The sequence below is a fragment of the Solea solea genome, chromosome 15, assembly GCF_958295425.1.
Source record: "Solea solea chromosome 15, fSolSol10.1, whole genome shotgun sequence".
Taxonomy (NCBI): domain Eukaryota; kingdom Metazoa; phylum Chordata; class Actinopteri; order Pleuronectiformes; family Soleidae; genus Solea; species Solea solea.
Window position 1 is genome coordinate 23,234,899 of NC_081148.1, and position 20,292 is coordinate 23,255,190.

At 39.4% G+C, this 20,292-nt stretch overlaps 1 protein-coding gene across 4 annotated transcripts in view; it reads left to right on the top strand.

The window, feature by feature from the left end:
* The window catches only part of LOC131474277 (cGMP-dependent protein kinase 1), a 149,657-nt gene that overhangs the window by 25,318 nt on the left and 104,047 nt on the right, over positions 1-20,292 (top strand). For all 4 annotated transcript variants that reach the window (XM_058652058.1, XM_058652057.1, XM_058652059.1 and 1 more), the window contains exon 2: positions 578-744. In XM_058652058.1, coding sequence (XP_058508041.1) covers positions 578-744 — 167 coding nt within the window. The remainder of the gene's footprint in view (positions 1-577; positions 745-20,292) is intronic.

Below are 20,292 nucleotides of genomic sequence, written 5' to 3' on the forward strand. Positions count from 1 at the left end.
ATCACACATTGTAACCAAACCTTTCAGAAGTTTAAGCATTTGTGTGTGTTTTCCATTAGGGCTGACCATATATAATAATAATTATATGTAATATATTATAATATATTATATATATTATAATAATAATCTTTTTTTTTTCAATTTACAACAGAGCACTGTATCAAATTGCAAAAGCAGTAATTTAATCATTCAGTTGTTGAATGTTTTTGTATGGCAAATGCCAAACTTTAGAAAGTTAATTTTTTTCATGGATCTCATGTGATAATGTTACGTCTATTTTAAAGTCTTGGTCGCGACAGAAGAAGAATAAGGTGGTGCATTAAAGAGCGCAAGTAGCTGTTGATGTGTGGTCGTATTTCTTTGCTTATTTCCGTCTTTTCTTGTGGTTATATTTGCTTGTTACACTCATTTTCCTCTTTGGTTCATTTCTATTTTTCATGGAGGGATGTTCTGAGTCACATGACTTCTCGACCTCATCCTTCATTCGCTCAATCTGTTCTTCTACCTCCTTCAAATGAAAAAAAGGGAGTTTGACAGTAATTAAGCTCATACAATAATGGTCTCCTCTTGTCTCCAGGTCCAAGGATCTGATCAAGGAAGCCATCTTGGACAACGACTTCATGAAGAACCTGGAGCTGTCGCAGATCCAGGAGATCGTGGACTGCATGTACCCTGTGGAGTATGGAAAAGACAGCTGCATCATCAAGGAGGGCGACGTGGGCTCGCTGGTCTACGTCATGGAAGGTAAACAAAAAAAACGCAGATAGACGAAGATAGAATAAATCATAAAATAGGTCTATAATTACTTATTGAAAACATTTGAACAGGATTAACAGGTTTGCTTCTGCAGACCTCGTCCTGTCAACGATGGTAAAAGGGAATGAAAGGGCATTATTAATGGATGCCTCCAGGGCAAAGATCTAAAGCTGTGCCAGTCATTTATGCCCCACTGGGTTTTTTTGCCTCCCTCATGTGTCATCTTTTTAGACGTAAAGCTCCACCATGTGGGTTTTCCTTCCGTGGGTTTTTCAGAACGTGCCGTGATGCGACTGTGATTCTGAAATAAAGACGGTCATTGGCCCTGACAATCCACTTCACCCCCAGAGAAAATTGCCTGTGTAATACAATCGAGCATCAAATAAAGGTGAAACTTTTCCATTCACAAACATAAAAACAAACGGCAGTGTCGAAAATATAGAATTTTATAAATCAATCATTGCTCTCTTCCTCTTGACATATAATTGCGTGACTCTAATGAGGATTACAAATAAAAGGCAAACAACACTAATGGAGAAACAGAACTTAGAGGCAATGTTACTGTAATTTGTTGGTTGACATTTAAAGGTTGAAATTTGGTACCGGATAAAAAAATGCTGATATTGATCGCTGCTCCTGTTGTTTCACGTCGCCCGCCCTCTTTTTTTAAAATCATTATATAAGGCTGCCACAACATTTCCAGGACGCCTGATTCAGCTTCAAATATTTTGAAGAAAGTATATGATAAACATTCAGATGATATTTACCGAACTAGGAGAGACTAATGTGTGACTGCTCTTGGCTTCCTTCAGGCAGCGGCGGACAGCGTTTGTTTAGATGCCAGCAAAAATGTTATGGCTTCTCTCTCTGTCTTCATCTGCTCTTTAGTGAGTGATTGGGTCTGAATTCAAAATGCTTTCTGTTGTAGTCCTTCCTACAACTGTGACTTTAAAGGTTATTTCATTAGGGACTTTATGGCTCGCTTCAGTGCACCAGCACAGTTTTGTTTTGAAATCCTTGAAAGTTTGTGAATTTGAAAAGTAAACAGCCCTAAATAGACATTTATATTTAGGTAAATGTCTCTCTTGTTTGTTACGACGCCACCTACTGTGACGCCTGGGAAATGAAACTCCAAAGAAAATGACAGAAGACTAACTTTGACTTGACCAAGATCCCAAGGACAATTACTTGTCCAGATGCAGAGCGTGCTGCAAATCCATAAAAGTGGACGCCGTGGGCGAAGCGTCTATAGCAAGTTGCCCTCCCATCTTAAGCCGTGTCATTTCTTGAATTTGAGGGAATTGATCCCTGGAAAGTCTTTCAATTTGGTGTCGACCAAGGTGTGGGAACCCTGTGTAAGGGATTTCTTTTGTTTTGGAGAAAGAGACGAGTAAAGATATAGTTTGACAAATAAAAATAAAAGCAGAGAAGTCAATTCAGACCTCAAACTTCGTTTTGGTGCTAGCAGTCGTTGCACCATTTTGGTCCAGACTGAAATACTGAAGAGAGATTTATGACTGTTGGAAATATGTTAGGGTTAAACATCAAACAAGGTTCTTAAAGGTACAGTAGGCATGTATTTACTTTCTATTTATTTAACCAAAGATAAAAGTAATTGAGAGCAATGTAAAGTGCTTGTTTCTGCCTCCAACATCTAAAAAGGGTGAGTTTTGAGGTGGGATTTAAAGGATGGGAAGAGAGTTCCAGAGATGTGGAGCTGCACGGCTGAAGGATCTTGACTCCATGGAGGATAAATGGGCTGGGGGAGCAGTAGTGAGAGGCATGAATGAATGATGGCGAGCGTATATGGGATGGTGTGTAGATGTTGAGGAGGAGGTGTGAAGGTGTCGGGTTATGGAGAGCTTTGAAGGTCAGAAGGAGGATCTTAAAGTCGATGTGATGTTTGACAGATGGAGCCAGTGCAGCTGCTGGGCGTTCTGGTGATGGTTCTAGTAGCAGTGTGTGTTCTGGACCAGCGACAATAGAGGTTTTTTTGGAGTTATTGATCCATAGTTTTGTGATAGCCTTTCAGTTTAATGTAAATGTAAAAAAGAGTCAGTTCTCCACCTCTAGGCTTATTCAGTCCCATCACAGTAGACTTTGACCAATCACAGCATAGTTTATTTAGACAGCGAGCGCTCCTGTTGGCTGTTCTACTACAATTGCTGTGCATACAGGTCCCTCCAGTGGAATGTTCGCTACTAGGCCTGAATGATTTTGAATAAATGTCTCATTGTGATTGCAATATGATTCGCAATGTCAGAAAGAATTGTAATTTTTACATCATTATCTCATTTTCATTCAGAAAAACCACATGTAAAATGATGAAACTGTGTGATATTTGTGCAGATCTGTGAGAAACAAAGGTGTTCTCTTGTGTAGAATAAGATGTGCATAGATCAAGACAATAATTCATCTAAAATGATTAATTGTTCAGCACTAATCACTGACAACAACTGCCTACACTGCAAATAAACCTCAAGAAAGACAGTCGGACACTGTACGTACTATTCTTATCTAGAGAGGTTTAGAGAGCATTTAAAAGTCTCTGTGTTCAGATAGAAGGTACCAAAGCCAATCTGTGACGCCATATCTGACAAGGCTCTCAAATCTTTTAGATTTTTCATATGACAATTTGTTGATTATTAAATTGTGCTGTCATGGTACTGACTTTATTCGTACAACACACAATTGTCACGCTAGTCATAATTTTAGGCCTGCAACTAACAATTATTTTCATAATACATTCATATGTTGACAATTTTCTCAATGAATCTGTTGAAAGTTGATCAGTTTTTCCCAAACTTCAAAAATAATCATGTCCTCAAATGTGTTGTTTTGTCCAAAAACCAAAATTATTAGTTTTAATGATTTCTTTGTTATAGGAGCAAAGAAACCACAAAATTTAAGCTGAAAAAAATCTGAAAACCTCTTATAATTAGTATTAAAAGTCACTCAAACTCAAAAAAAAATCAGTGTAACTACTACATCTGCACTTATACCCCTGATATACTAAATAAAGAAAAACACACCTTGTCTGTGCAGTGCATGGAGAGAGAAAAAAAGTAATTTTACTGTTCCTTTAGTTTTGTGTAAAATTATTAAATCTGAGCAGAATTAAATCACAAAGGGAAGATTTTATGAAAATTACAGTGCAGAGACACGTCTCACGTCTCGGCTTCAGGGGCCGACGTGACGGGAACACACTCGCCGCTGCCACAGGTGCCGTCAGCGCAGCAGCCGACAGTCATTGACTGACTAAAAAGCAGAGGGGACGTGTGAAGGAACAGCTGTTTGTAGTGGATGATACGTTTCCAAATTAGAGCACGCTTTGCTTCCCCTGAGGACATCTGTCACACATTGTATTGTCCAACTGTCTTTAATTTGTGTTGTCTGCAGTTGTAGCCGGTGCTTGAGAACAGCCGGACAGACTTTAATAGGCTATAAATGGAGCCAAAGACGGTGAAGAAGTGCGGTTTTCTGTCAGATCACTTGATGTATAGTACACTACTGAACCTTTGTGGGAAACAGTGTTACCTCCGAACCATCTGTTTTCATCTGCAAGTTTGTCCTCCTTTTGGCAACTTCCTGTCTACAGTTTATGACGGATCAATCCGCATTGTTAGTGATGGTTAGATGATCATGTTTCCATTAAATGTTGGAAAGAATCTGCCCACTGATGATGTCACAAAAATGGTAACATTTTCAAGAAAACCCCTGTCTCTTACAATGGACAGATTTTAACAAAATTTAACAATGGTGTGTGTAAACCATATAAACCAGGGGCCTCAAACTCACGGCCCCCCGGTCAATGTCCTGTCGCCCTTCACCCTTCAAGATATTTCTATACATTCAACATTTAATTGTATATAGTCTTGTGATTACAGTTGTCTACGCGTTATTTTGATTTAATGTTTGGATTTGGAGTCTGTAAAATATTTTTATATAGTTAATTTTTTACACAACTGTTGTACTATTTTTTTAACTTGAGCCTCCTCCCCAGACTAGAAGTTCACTGGCCCTCAGCTCATTTTGAGTTTGAGGCTCCTGATATTTTTTTTTGGGCATCAATTTAAATTTAATATTAGAAGTTCCATTTAACGAGTTCAGATATGTATGTAGGATGAGTATTTTCATGCTTTTGTAACATGATAGCATCTATGAGAAGGTAAAGGTCAATCCGTCTTCTGGATCCAGTGGATAAAAATGTGAAAATCTCAGGTTCCACTTTGTAAAACACAGGTGACATTGTGTTTAAATCTTGGCCAAACTTTTTAAACATTCATTACCTGGTGGTTTTTCCTCAAAATGGCGAGAGCATCTGAGAATTTCACGATATGATTATTATTAGGGTCATTGGTTGGAGCTCTTGTGGTTAATCAAGAGTTTGGTTAAGTCGTGTGGGAACATCATTTTTAGTTCCTCTTGCTTTTTATCTCTTAAAAGGTATGTTTTTTTTGTCTGTTGGTTAGTTTGTTAGTTTGCAGGTTTCTGGCTTTTAAATTAACTTTTTTGGAAGAAACCCATTCATTTCTTTGGTTGCAGATCCAGATAAGGTTTTGGATGAAAATGGGAATGCCAGACAAATGTGCCTCACTGGCTTTCACTCTTGTTTTGGGAACAGAGATAATAAGAAGTGTTTCAGCTGGAAAATTAAACTCTCACACCCAGTTTTTGTCTCCCAAAGATACAGTAGATGTGACCTGTCGGCTGCACAGGGAAGTCAGACATGTAAAGCGGTTCACATGGAACAGCCATGATGCAAATTTAATTCAAAACACAGCTGTGGACGAGGAAAATGGACATTCTGTTTCCCATTAGTAAGTAAGTGAGTAAGTGAGTAAAGCTTTTTTGTACAGCACCTTTAAAAACAGCAGTTTACAAAGTGCTTTCACATACATAAATAAAAATACACAGAAAAGGAAGAAAGCAATGAGATGAAAGGATAAAAAGATAAAAAGAGATACAAATAAATAAAGGCATGATTGTAGAAGAAGTGACTGCTCATGCTGAGCAAGCGTCACACGCTCGCTGACACGATGAACAGGTTCCTCTCGAGTGCAACAGCAAGAGGAGAAACCAAGGACACAAAATGTGTGAGAGACATCATTTGTTGAGGGGCTTTGTGTAAAACAATATGGGATAGAGATGTGGTTTTAATCCAGCAGTGGTCATGTTTCAATCCTCAGGCTTAAACACGTCAATATTAATTCACAAAATGACCGTGTTACTGTCTGTTTACACCCTCGTCCGTCTGTCCCTCGCCTGTCATTTTATCCTCAGCTCTCTGTGGACATTGACATCGTTTTGCATAAAAGAGACATTTTTTTAGATCTGAGCAAACTCATTACAGCATGTGACTGACAGGATGTGGGACTATTGGATCAGATCAGATCGTTGGCTACTGTACATCATTTCCCTAACAAATGACATGTTCACAGCTCAGGCGGCGAAGTGCATTTTCCTACACTGAAACACTGCGGGCTAATTATTAACGGTGTCATCATGTCATCGTACAACAAGGGATGGAGCTGTGTGCGATTCTATCACAATGACAAGGCAATTGCAACAGGTTGTTGTTGTTAGAGGTAGACCAGTTCATCGCTGGAGCCAATTATTTATTAGGTAAATTTACTGTATATGGAATTAGATTTGTGTCAATATTTGCAAACAATACTGCCACAAAATCAAAATACACAAATTGCAAATAAAACATCGATTTAATCATTCAATTTGTTGGAAAATACACATTTTGTTTGCAATGAGTGGAACTCTTTTGCGTTTGCGCTCCCTAACTTGTTCTTTGTGCTGTGGTTTTTTGTTTTTTTCGATTCTGACCATGGGCGGGGCTTAGGAAGTGGCCTGCTGATTGGCTACTGAGTTTTGAATTTTGTTACGGGTTGACTTCCGGTTTGCTCAATTCATAAAGTGAAAAAAGTGTTGACACAAATCTAATTGTATACATTTACACATCTTTGTTTCCTGAAACTTGATCAATTCTGATCCTAAAACCAAAAGATTATTTGACAAAATACAAAGCGGTACTTTGCAAGTCTGGTTGTTGCTTTTTCGCACTTTTCTTGACGGACACCACCATGAACATTCATCCATCCATTCTTTATACTCACTGTTGTAAAAACACTGTGTTTACACTGTGAAAGAGAGGGGTAATTACTCAGACGTCCACAGGGGGTGATAGAGGTTCCACAAAATATTCAGCTGGACTTTAATGAAGACATTTTTATTTAATTATTTATTTATACGCTGTATGCCCTCCCTCACGCAGCACTCCCATTTATCCGGGCTTGGCACCGGCACAGTGAGACCCTGATGCTGAGGTCAACCATCAGTGAGCAGTGGGGATTGGGTGCCTTGCTCAAGGGTTACCACAGAACTTGACACAGTACCACTTTTTTATATATATGTAAGAAATAAAATAAAACCACATATCCTGATTGCTTACACCTCAAAAGATTTTCTTTTTTTTTAAATGAGAGAATATGCATAATTTATTACCCGCAGTGAGAAACTAAGACTGATATTTTAGAGACGACCACAGCCTCAGTTGCCGTTGCACCTGATAATTAAAGATCAGATAAGATTAGAGAGGATCCTGGCACCGACTGGTCTGCCGCTGTAACGAAGCGTGGGTCGTCATCGCCGCTGTCGTGATGAATATTTCTTGTGCTGTTGTTGTCGTCGCGTCCGCTGGGCTTTACCTGAGACCGGGGGTCACCTGAAAATACTAATTGTAACTGATACGAGCTCTCATATCCTCGTGGAGAGGAGATGAGCTCCTCTGATCGGCCGCGTCGTCCACACAGAGCCGTGCAGGTGGTTAATGAAGATAATAGTCGGTATAATCACACCCAATTACTATCAAGTATTTCACAAACAGCAACACCTCCTGCAATTTTCCATCGCCGTCGTCATTCGGCTTAATCTAATCAAAGTGTGCATGCCAATACAAATGGATCGCTCAGGTTATTCTACCTCACCTGTCCTATTCAGAAACATGTTGATGATGCTGAGAATGAGCTTGTTTAAATAGAGCATCAAGAGAAGAGTGAGTGTAGTAAAGAGCTCGTAATTAGTTTGGACTCATTTGCAAAAATCTATAGTGAGCGTTGCACCTGTCAGCTGGGCATTTAAATGATTCCAGTATCACGTTTGTTAGGGACCTGGGCAGCAAAGCAATTGTTTTTCCCCCTCAGTGCTATTTAATCCAAATCCCCATTAGGGCTAAACATTTCATCGTTTTTCAAATCAGAATTGCAATGTGAATTAGCCAGCTTCTTATATGTGAGCATTGTCTGTTTTTCTTTGCTCCATATCACAAAGAATCATTTCAAAATGAATAATTTTGGTCATTTGAGAACATCTGAACTGTCCTCCAACTCCAAATCAACCCCCAAATATGACCCATAGGTACCGCCCTCAGCAGTAGGAGATTTACAGTTTAATCCAGCTAAGGCCATAGTCTGACTAAGACAGGCAATCGGACAACTTGCCGAGTCTGAGTATACATTCAGAGGGGAAAATCGAGTTATTGACAGTGTACAGCTGACTCCACCTCCATAGGTGGCGCTGTATCTCACCATAAGCTAGTGCGTATTGACTCAGTTTGCTGTTGACCTTTACAAATTAGATGGAACGTGGCTCTTGTGGTTGCTCCCTCTATACTTCTACTTCTGGGTCAAAGACCGGGGAGGAAATTCTGGTGCGTGTGCAGAACGCAAGTCCGACTAAGCGTATACATGCAGGAATAATCAGAATCTTAAATTCCATTATCTAGGTATGTTAGTCCGACTAAGACTAGCTCGATTTTAATTGGACTTAGGTGTTTACATGACATTAAGAAAACCAAATTATTGGCTTAGCCTGACTAAAAATCAGACTTTTGACACGCATATAAACGTAAATGCTGTTATTTATGCAACCACTAGCGGGTGCCTATTTTAAAAATGTAACTATGGGTTGTGAGCCACTGCAGACTACCACTAGGGTCGTTTAATTTGGAGGACAATTTTGAAATGTCATGGAACCGAACACCTGATCAGTTCATCAGGCAAATATCAGTCAATAATGAAAATAATCATAAATTGCTGTAACTTTTGATATTTTACATTAGTTTGAAATCTGGCGTTTTCCATGCATGGACAGCTCATATCCTGCCCCATGGTGGTTAGCTCAATGTCATGTGAAACATTTACAGTTTTCTTCTCTTGTGATGTATTTCCTAATTCACAGTTGTTAATTGTCTCAGTTTAGTTTATTTGTTTTGCTCAATATACATATATGTAAACATAAAAAGATAAAAATGACAGCACAGGGAGAAGCAGAAAACCCAGAGAGCTTAATTAAAGTAGAGAACAACTTAAATAAACAATACAAGTTCGTGGCAAAATAATTAAGAAATTATGCAATTATAGAGTTCAGACTGAAAAAGTGAGTCTGCAGTATTGTGTATAAAAGATGTATGTTTGTATCATGATAAACATGCGCAACAAACTCTTTGGTGTCGTCCTCTCCTCGTTGCTATGCAGCAGCTGTACTTGCAGATTACTTTTCCCTCCATGAATGAATTGACTCGTTGTCTAAGTGGAAGTTTAATTCTTCTTTTACTGAACAAATGTGCAGAGATTCTTGGTCTTCTGCCCTCAGCTCTGTGTTGTTAGTCGAGTATTTACTCGAGATTCTTCATTATTTTACTTTGAACAAAAGGAGAGAGCATGACTGTTTGATTGACTGTCAGAAATATGCTTTTGTTTTAGAATTTTTGATCCGGTAAACAGATACAGCCGTCTGCTCTCACTGTACTTTCATATTGGATTAGATTAGATTAGACTTTATTCTCTTCTATACTCTGGGGAAATTACGGAAGTGTATTGTATCTTTTTAGAATTGGCTCTGAATTTACAGTTAAGATTAGATTGAATAACTAGGACAATGAGCTATCACGACAGAAATGGAGAATTTCATGCAGAAAAAAATCTGACCCGAAAAAGAAAATCATAAATTCTGAAGTATTAGGGCCACATGTCAAATTGTTTTTTGAAAGAAATTAAAAAAATGAAACAGCATGAATTTTTGGATTAAAATTGGAATTCGGAATTCTGAGATTAAAGTCTAAAAAGTCAGAATTCTAAGATTAAAATCAGAACGTCGTAATTCTGAGATTAATGTCAGAATTGAGATCAAAGACACAATTCTGACTTTAATTTCAGAATTCATGCTGTTTCATATTTATTTTTTCTTTTACACGTGGCTCTAATACTCTTCTACACGCCTGAGAGAAAAACAACCCAGAGTTTAAAGAATATTGAAAATAATATGCATATAAAGAACATATTTACATATGTACAACGTAGACAGAGGTAAAGAAAAAACAATCTAGAATAATGAAATACAGTATAAAAAGTACATTGTTAGTTTAATTAAGTGTCCATGTTAGGAGAAGTGTGTGTGTGGAAGCAAAGCAGAGACTACTGTGAGTCATCTTTAAATCCCAGGCGCTCGCAGTTCTTTGACAGTTTCTTTGACAGGTTACCATATTCAGTGATGCACTGAAGACAGTTCTCTTCAGGTGGGGATAGATATTCAGGAGATTTGAGAATACACCCAGGATTTGGCATTTTTTCTCTCCACACAAATTGGACACCGCTCTAATTACTCCGCTCGAACCCGGGCGAATAAAATATTCTGATGGGAGACCTTTAAGTTTAAGAGGGACTTAAAATGCATCCTTTAACACCTGAAGACAAACAAGGTGCCGCTCGGAGGCAAACACTTAACATTTTCCTCACTCATTGTCCCTTTTTGTTCCTGCTGCTATTTATCCACATGTGCCTCGGAATAACAATGAATAACAATTTTTACCCGCGACAGCAACAGCAGTTTCTCTCCGTAAGAGAAAGACCTGATGGTTACATTTTGCCTCGAGATGAATTGACACTCGACCGTGCGCTTGGCAGCAAACGCCTGCATCAGCCCTCGTCTGTTTACGCGTGTGTCTGATTCAAATGTAAACATCAGTGGAGAACGAGATGCACGAGTTTCTGTTTGCGTTTAATTTCATGGCCTATTCATCCCTGTGATAATCCCCTTTAGATTGTACCCTCTGTCTCTCTCGCACTCTTACAGGTTGATTAAAACCTGACATGAAGGCACGATATGAAAATTTTATGTCAAGATAATTGAGATACACAACATTGGTAGGAGTTGTATTCGTTTGTGTGCCCCTTGAGACGAACCATGTCATTTTCGTAGAGGTTCCAATAAAGAACATACGCTGTAACACATTGACATTAACACACATTCACATACATATATTAGAATGATAATTGCAAAAAAAAGACTTAAATTGCAAGTAAAAAATAAATAAAATAGTTTCTACATTGCTGATTGGATACATATTTTAAATAACTATGAGTCATTGGGTCCTGGAATGACTAAATGTAAGTCACTGATTTGAAATATTAACAATTATTATTCAACATTATCCCAATAATGGACATTAATTGTGACTGATTTTTGACAATTCTACAGCCATCAAATCAAAATAAATCCAGGCAGCCTCATTATCTTGTTGTTGTCAGAGGGTTGATTACTTTGAGAGTATTTTTTTTTTTGCGTCAGAATCTGTCAGCAGCAACGGAAAAAAGACACTACAGTGAGAGTGGATTGGTGTGTAAAACCTGTCGTGTAAAGCAGCTTTGAGCCATCAGATCTAGAAATATGGTGAATACAGACCATTTAAAATGTTCTTCTAGTCATTCCTTCCACATTGACTGCAACATCTGAAGAGCTCCTCACTTTTTGTTATAAAATGTATTGGATTGCAAACAGTGGCTACTTCATGTCAGATTTCAATAACACAGCATGAAAGCAGGCTTTCAGCTGATCAGGCAGAGATCTGACCACTTTCCTGAACCATCTCCCGCCTGAGGAGATGAAGTTCAGACTCTTCAGAGTGAGAGAGAGAGAGAGAGAGAGAGAGTGTGAGATGCTCTCTGCTCTGACCAATGAGGCAGAGTAAAGCGAGATGGACTCCTCTCATCCATAGCCGAGTGTGGAGATGTAATCAAAGGGATCATCTAAGGGTGACTCACTGTCATAGGTGTGAAAGGACAGAATCTGCGAGGCAAATTAAAGGAGCACTATCTTCACTTCCGCTTTCTGTTACATCTCCACTCCGTCGTCAGTAACCGCGGGGATGATCTTTGTGATCATATATATTTGCATATCAATAAGGTGATATGAACATTTGCAGAAGCGTTGTGTTACAGATATGTGAGAGAGCCACTGCACTGCATTGTTGCCTGGCAACTTAACTAATGCAGAACCTGAAATTGTTGCTGCTGCCGCTGCTGCTGTCAGAGTAGTATCATGGAAAAGAGGCTCAGCAAAGTAAAATGTTCAGACTCAGGGAATTCAGTGTGTAGCAAACATTGGATGCAACAACTGCTGTGTATTATATGCTGACCTGACTGCAGAGACGGCCGATTGAAGGCGAATAATGAAGTCGTAACCCGAGGCGGAGGCTCAGAGTCGCTGTGTGTGCTGGGAGGGCATCGCCAAAGAACTCCATTTCAAGTACTCTGTGGTGAAAATTGGATTTATCAGTTGTGCGTGTTCATTCAGCCACTTATGTAACATGACGTGCGGGCTCATTATGAGCAGGAGCCTGGTCCTCTTCATGGCTATCAGCTCTCATGATAACTTTAATGAGGCTCTTAGTGGAGCTTTATTAAGGCGTCGCCAGAGGTCTTGAACTCGGGGCCCGTGGGTCACATATGGCCCTTCAGTCCACTTCACGTGGCCCGACACTTAAATCTTTGTTTTTTTATTGTGAATTATGTATCATTACTGATCCAAACAAACGTTTTTATTCTATTAATTTGACTGGCCCCTCCTCATCAGAATGAAGCTCATGTGGCCCCCAGGTCATGGGACTTTGAGGCCCTTCCATAAAAGGTGAGAGGTATTATGGTAATATTAGACAGCGTTGGTGATTTTTGCCATTTTTTTAATCGTCTTCGGCCAATTAGGATTTATTAATACGGCAGTTATTACTTGACAAGTTTTTGTTCTCAGAAACTCACTTTAAATGTTAAGTTTCAGTTTAAATGAGTTGTTTATTTGACAAAGATTTCATCCATAAAAAAAATCCATATCGGATGATCTCAACTTGTTGTTTTCATTGTCACAGAATAATTAAGCCCTTGCGATTTTCCAATTAGATGTTTCAAAATTGCCAATTTCAGTTTGAAAATGATTATTTATTCTGCCATAAACTGGAATTACTCTCTTTACTTGATAACCATCTTGGCCCTAACTGAAAAGCCCTGTGTCGTGACACAAAAAATGTACCTGCAGTACCCTCCAAGGCCCACTAGTGGGCCACAGCCCACTCTTTGGGAAGCACTGGCTTTAAAGAATCAGTCAAAAAAGAAGAAAAACATCTTGTTATTAAATGTAATGCATTTATAATGAAGTTCCTCTGGACTAAAATGTCACATACGGAAGTGTATTAATCAACTCGCACTGATGGAAATCTGTGTCGTACACAGTATGTCATTCTTCACATTCATTTAAGAGGATATTGATATTGTTGCCGTGGATATTCAGGTAGAAGAAATTGATCATTGTGACAGAGCCTGCAAAGTCTCTCGCAATTGGATTTGTGAATTAAAGCTGAAATAACAACCCGTGAATTAACCAGATGCAAATCCTGTATGGATCCGCGCTCCGTCATTCAGGAATGGAATGGAATGGAAAGCGGTGAAAGGGAAGGAAAACGTGAGATATTTTTGGACTGTCTTTGAAAATACGATGTGATGCATCTCAAAAGGGGAGTTTATCCCTAATGAAATGGATTTGAAATTAATAAATGGCAGGAAGTGATCCTCTGTAGAGTCGACACAGTTCAGGGCAGGTGTTGGTTTTTAAGAAGGTGGGTGAACATTCACCTGATCAGAAATACCTCCACCAGGAAGCATGAGTTCAGCCATTTATGTGCAAATGGTGTTGTACGCGTGTGTGGCACACTAATAATCCCAGTCCAACGAAATACTCCTCTTCCTCCGCCTCTCTGCTCTGTGTCTTTTCCCATCAGCTCTGCCATTGTATCTCGCTTTCATTCTGTCTCACGTGCACTTGTTCAAGTTATCCATTCAGAAATGCTCAGAGACGAGACCAAAGCTATGCACGGGTCCCTTTATCGCTCCCCTTCACATTCTACGGACTCTGACCCCAATCTGTTCTCATGTCATCCTCCTCCTCCTCCACTTGCCCATCACCTGCTCTGTCCTCCTACTGTCTGTAGTCTGTTCATCTCATCTCCTTTTGATTTCTTTCACTGCTTTTTTCCCCTCCTCCTCTGCAATTAGCGTGACAGGGCCTTTGTCTTTTTTTTTCTTCTTCTCCCACTGAACCCTAAAATAAGAATTGATTTCCCCGTCTTCGCTCCACACGGGCCAGTGAATTCAGGAAAAAACTGTGTCACAAATGAGTAATTTGTGAATGATCGCTGAGCCTTTATCTCCTTTGTTGCTCACCCAGAGGTTTGAGGAATCCTCACCTGGGACGTAGTTTGTGTAGACAGATATGGGCGGTTAAACAAAGGCAGAGACAGACTAAGGCTCAATCTCATTTGCTTCTATACCACCCAGCTCAAACGCTCCAATTTGCAGGTGTAGGTGTAGTTTGTCTCAGTTCTTGTTGAGGTGGACAGGTGTTAAGTTTATCAGGTCCTTTTGTGAAGCTACAACCAGTTGCAATGTTCCAAGATATGCAAGAGGTACAAGTAAAAACTCTCTTATCCCCTGAATTGGCACTTTCAGGTTGTTTGCACTCTCAGGCACTGAAGACATTTTCTTGTTTGTCCATGATAGTGACCTAAAAAGATGTTAAATGTCCAGCAAATACATGAAGACGCACTATGTTCTTCCAGGTGTGAGGTTGCTAAATAGGTCTTCTAACTGCTTTGGTCCAGACTGAAGTGCCTCAGTCGGACTTAATTAATGACAGAGCCCAATATGTCCGTATTATCCAGAGAATGAACCCTATAATGTCTTTGATCCCTTGACTTTTACAGTAGTAGCAGCACAAGCAGGTGTTTTACTTATTCAGGGAAATATCTCAGCATCAATTTAATTGCAGGAAACTTTTCCCAGAATATTTTTCCTTACAACATATAAATCACCTCTTGACATTTTCTACAGCACTTCTCATTCATTTATTCACCTTCTACCAACTTTATATTATTTTTATGAGTGCTGCGGGGGCTGCTGGTGCCAATCACAGCTGACATAGGGGCGAACTTTTTATTATTTTTATGAGTGCTGCGGGGGCTGCTGGTGCCAATCACAGCTGACATAGGGGCGAAAGGCGGAGTACGCCTACGCTCAATCTAGAGTGTCCAATTAGCCTAATCCACAAATCTCCATGTTTTTGTACTGTGGGAGGAAACCGGAGAACCCAGAGAAAAGCCACGCACGGGCGGGGAGAACATGTAAACATGCAGAGAGGCTCTTGCTCCAACTGGACAACAAACCCTGGTCTTGAGTGCTAACCACTATGCCAACCATGTGGCCTCTTCAGCAGTAGATAACTATTAATTGATTTGTCATAAAATGTATGTTGCTCTCCAGCATAGTTTGTGTCACAACGTCAAAAAGTGTATTTTAGCCCAATATATTCCAACATGTCTGCAAAACAACTCCAAGACAAGAGCAGCTGTAGATTGCAATCTGTGCTATTTTGCACTTTAGCTACAACCCTCTAAATCCTCATTCTTTATTTATAGGCGTTGTATGAAAAATAAATGTGTGTCAAAATATGACTAATGCATCTTTACACCTTTATGTTGATGATATAACTCGTTTATGTATAGTTTCTGAATGTGTGCAGGCAGTGTTGGGCACCACGTAGCTGCTCAAACTGATGCTAAATGTTGATGAAAGAACAGAAAAGAAGAAGTTTTCTTTTGAGAATCAGACCCGTGTCTTAATGTGATTACCTGTATGAGTAAAGGTCATTAAAAAACTAAGCCTTTAAAATTAGGTCAGCGTGACATGTGCTGAATATTTTAGCACATTAATCTAGCTAGCTAGCTGCTAGCATGACCGCAGACTTTGACTCTTTTTGCTTAGTTGTACTTTTGTCTAATTCAAGTGTCCAACACTGACAGGACCCAAAGCCGCCCTAAAAATCCCTGAAATGATCTCCTCACATCTGTGTCGACACAGCGAGCTCCACTGAAGCAAGAGCGTCTCATGCTAATCTGTATTCCGCTGCTGTAGCCGTCTATTTACTCACACTATGTCCCGCCTTAATCAAACTAAAAGCTACACTTTGTGCACATGATTCGGACGCTAACTGCTAATTACAACACTGTGATTTGGTCTGTGAATATGAAATGATCATTTTCACCGCATCAGCTTGTCAGCATAAGAGCCATAATTGGAGTTTGATGAGTAGGCGAGTAGAAGAGCTTAAACCAAGTCCTATTACTACGTTTTAATGAGAATGGAGGTGTAGCGGAGCTTAAGGCAAGGGAATCGAACTGTCAAGTCTTTTTATGCAGGGAACGAAGGTGGCCTTCGAAGAGGAGACGTATGTTACTGTGGGAGGTTTTGCCCATATCTCATATTCGTCTTCAAGGCTAAATGAGGTAAAAATGATGAAACCATCACCCGTTCATATTCCGTTAACAACAGAAAGCACTGATATGTGTTTCTAGGATTTATAAATCACACTAGGGCTGAAACAATTACTTGATTAAGTGATTATTAATTGATGACTTAATTAATCGTCAACTATTTTTTATAAATTATTAATAGTTTTCAGGGTTTCTCAGATTTTTCACCTTCTTACATGTGATTTTTTTCTGGTTTCTTTGCTCCATATAACAAAGATATCATTAAGACGAAAATCATTTTTGGTTTGTGGACAAAACAAGACACCATCATTTCCATTAATTGAGAGATTAATCGTTAGTTTCAGCCCGGAATCACTTGTGCTTTAACTGCAGTGTAGTTTTCCAGAACCGGAAATACTTTATTAAATTCAGGGGGTATTATCATGATGATATAATGATATTATCATTCATTATTTCAAACAGTGAATTTTGCAGTGTTAAAGTCAGAATAAGACCAAATCCACTCTGAAACAGTGTTGAATTTCACCCCTTTATTGTTTAATCTAACTCTTTTAGTGTAACTTTAACAGTGAACATGTAAAATCTAACACCATTCTTGAGTATATTTGGTAGGGATGGGACATTTTTGTATCCGATACCGATATCACAAACTCGATTATCTAGCGATATCAGTCTGATACAGTCGTTTTTAGACCATTTATGAACCAAACACGACTCCAACTAAAATGATTTTGCTGATTTTTATTTACATTTTTACACTCTGATTTTACATTTTTATCTGTTGGATATCCGATCCAGTGATCTTGACTGATATGATACTGATTCCTGTCGCTAATAGATGTTAAATTGACTTTCTTAGTTTGACTGTAACACAAATTGACAGTGCACCTCCAGCATCAGGTGTCTTTTTCCTCCCCTCACTGCATCTTCCTCCCCCTCTGCGTCTCCCACACACCTTCTTCTTCTTACTTTTCCTTACATTTATTTTTCATCCCTGTTCTTTTGTTCTCATAATAAATATAGAGACACTTTACCAAATCTGTTTTGACATCAGCGAACACAAATCCAACCCACGGAGCGCGGCTTGCAAATAAAAGTGTCTGTCGGCTCCTGTCAGGTTAAAAGGAACAGTGGCAGCAGTGGAAGCGATTTCAATACACGGATAAAAGCTCGACGTTGTGCCGTCTTCACGCGTCAGATATGTGAAGCTCGGATCGACTAAAAGCTGAGGGAAGTTTCGAGACCAAAGACCCGACACCGTGACCACAAACAAAGTGATTTCCTGAGTTTTCCTTGCGTATCTGTGAGCTGTGCATCACTTGCTTTGTTGAAATATTTACTGCGACAACACGAGCGTCACCTGATTCTCGAGCTGTAATCCTGATGCCGCAGAAGGGCCACACAGGCTGCTCCGCAGGTTTTCTGTCAGAGCTGATAAGGGTCAACAAGCATTCGTCTTGGGGAAGGTGCAGACATGCCGCGCCGTGAGACATGAGGAGAAAGAGAGGGAGAGAAGACGCAAGGCAGACATCAAACTGTCTTCTTTCTGTGTGCACTGCTATCTTTTCTTCTGTCAAAGACAAGGTCTAGAGTGACTTGAGCTTTTGTAGAGAATCCGATCGCTGCCGCCGTTGCCTGTGGAAACGTGACTAACAAGGAGAGAGCGTGTGCTTGGCTTGGTTCGTCTGGGCTGAGGCAATTGAGTTTCCTGTATGACAAGCTGTAAACAAACAGATCCATTAATATTCTAGGGGAATACCTGTTAGTGATTGCTCAATACCACTTTTTGTGAATGATACCGACATCACAACCGTGAGCATCTACTCGGGATGTCAGTATCCACCAATATTGGCTATAAAATGTATTAGTGGACGTCGGCCAACACGCCAAGATCCCCCGATATGACTTATGACTAAAAGAGTAGACTGAATAATCTGCTGCATCCTGGACTTTCATGCTCGTGCCCTCTTTAAATATTATTTTTTAATGTTTTTTTTTGTTTATTTACATCTACTGTGACATGAGTTTGCAAAAATGTTATATAACTTTCTCTACAGAAGAGAATAAATGAGCTCTGCATTTAGGCACAGGGGGAAAAAGTGATATATATTTTGGCTTATGGGATATGAGCAAAAAATCTAATATCATGTATGCCTGGTATCAATATCATCCTTATACACATGAAATACTGTCAAAATATTAATAATTCATCCAAATTCAATGAAATATTGTCATACATAGTGTGCCGATATATCACTTTTAAGACACCAAGTATCAATTTCTTTAATGTTATTTTTTAACTGACATTACAAATCAACATTAACCTTTTTGTGGATTAGCATAAATAAAATAAATTGACATTTCTGTCCACTAGATGGTGCCAAATGCTGTTGTGTGAGTTTATCGCAGTATATGATTTCGCAAATACTCAGTATGTCACCATTATTGAAACCACCAAAGTGAAGTATAAGCCATAGGTCACAGATGCATTTATGCTGGCGTGTTTACCACCGCGCCATAACTGCCAAGTTCAAAAACTGTTTAAATTGACTTTTCACTTAGTGTTTTTGTTCTTGTTTTCTTTTAGATTTAAGTAAATCCAGGCAGCTGACAGTGAGTTTATACAATGTGATATATATGTAAGGTTTTTTGATATATAAGGGATTTTCTTTTATACCAGAACTGGACCAATACTGATACTGATCTTACCTCCGTGATGATGTAAATAAGTGGGTGTAGCGTCAGGCCCGCTGTGTTTTAAAAAAGGTTGTTAGTAAAATCAGAAGTAGCCCTCAGCTGTTGCACCCTGCTGCTGTTCGCTCAACATGCAGAGCACCGACGGCGCCGACGTGGCTGTAACCACTCAGTGTCTGGAAATGTATTAACATTAACGCGTCTTTCAATCAAATGCCTCTGTCCATGTTTTTGGCAGCCGCTCATCATCCTGCTGCGTGTGTTGCTTTTTAACAGTTAAAACAGAAAAACAAGGACTGAGTTTGTGTCTCTCAGTGTCAGGGTGAACTTGAAGGTGCACCAAACAGACTCCTGTGCGGTGACTGCTGCAGACACGCAGCCGTCGTGACACTTTTACACAAGGCATGAAGCACATGATAGACACTGGGTATAGAATAGAATAGAATAGAACAGAATAGAGAGGAATGGGGCTGCACAACTAAGACTTTCCCCCCTTTTTTTAGGTTTCTTTGCAGGGCAGGAATTTGTTGCTGGTGATGGAGAAGCTATCACTTCACCAGAGGGACCTGTTTTTTTTTCCTCTTTCCGTCAGATCACTTGATTTACAAAGTACTGAAAGGTTATTATAGAAAAATTAAACAATAATACCAAAAAAAAATGAAGTAAACATCCTGCCTGTTGTGCCTTGATTAACAACTCGACGGTTTAAGTTCATCTCTGCCTCTCTTTGTGTTTATCCTTGTGGTTTCAGCTCACATCCGTGTTTTTCTTAAACTCAAGGGTTTGTTTTGTTTTATTTTTGTCGTCTCAGTGTTGTCGCTCGTATTCGAACGCTCGCTCCCGCTGAACGATCGCAGTCCTCATCCGTGAACACGGTCGCAGGTTCTTTTTTTTTCTGAACAAGGTCTTTTTAAATGAATAAAATGTTTTAATTCAATTAAAAAAAAAAAAAGACCCGCAATTAATGACCCTCTTATCCGGAAACAACAGTTTTGACTTCAAGCCCTTGTTGAATTCCATTGAATTTGAATGAAGTGCTGAAGCGCTACATTCATCATGAGGAATATTAGTTTTCTTATCCCCCCCCCGCTCACCGTGTTGATTCATGTGTCTTATCTCGCTTTACCGCAGCTATGGATATTTTATTTGGGTTGTTTCTTTATTTATTTGTGTCTGGC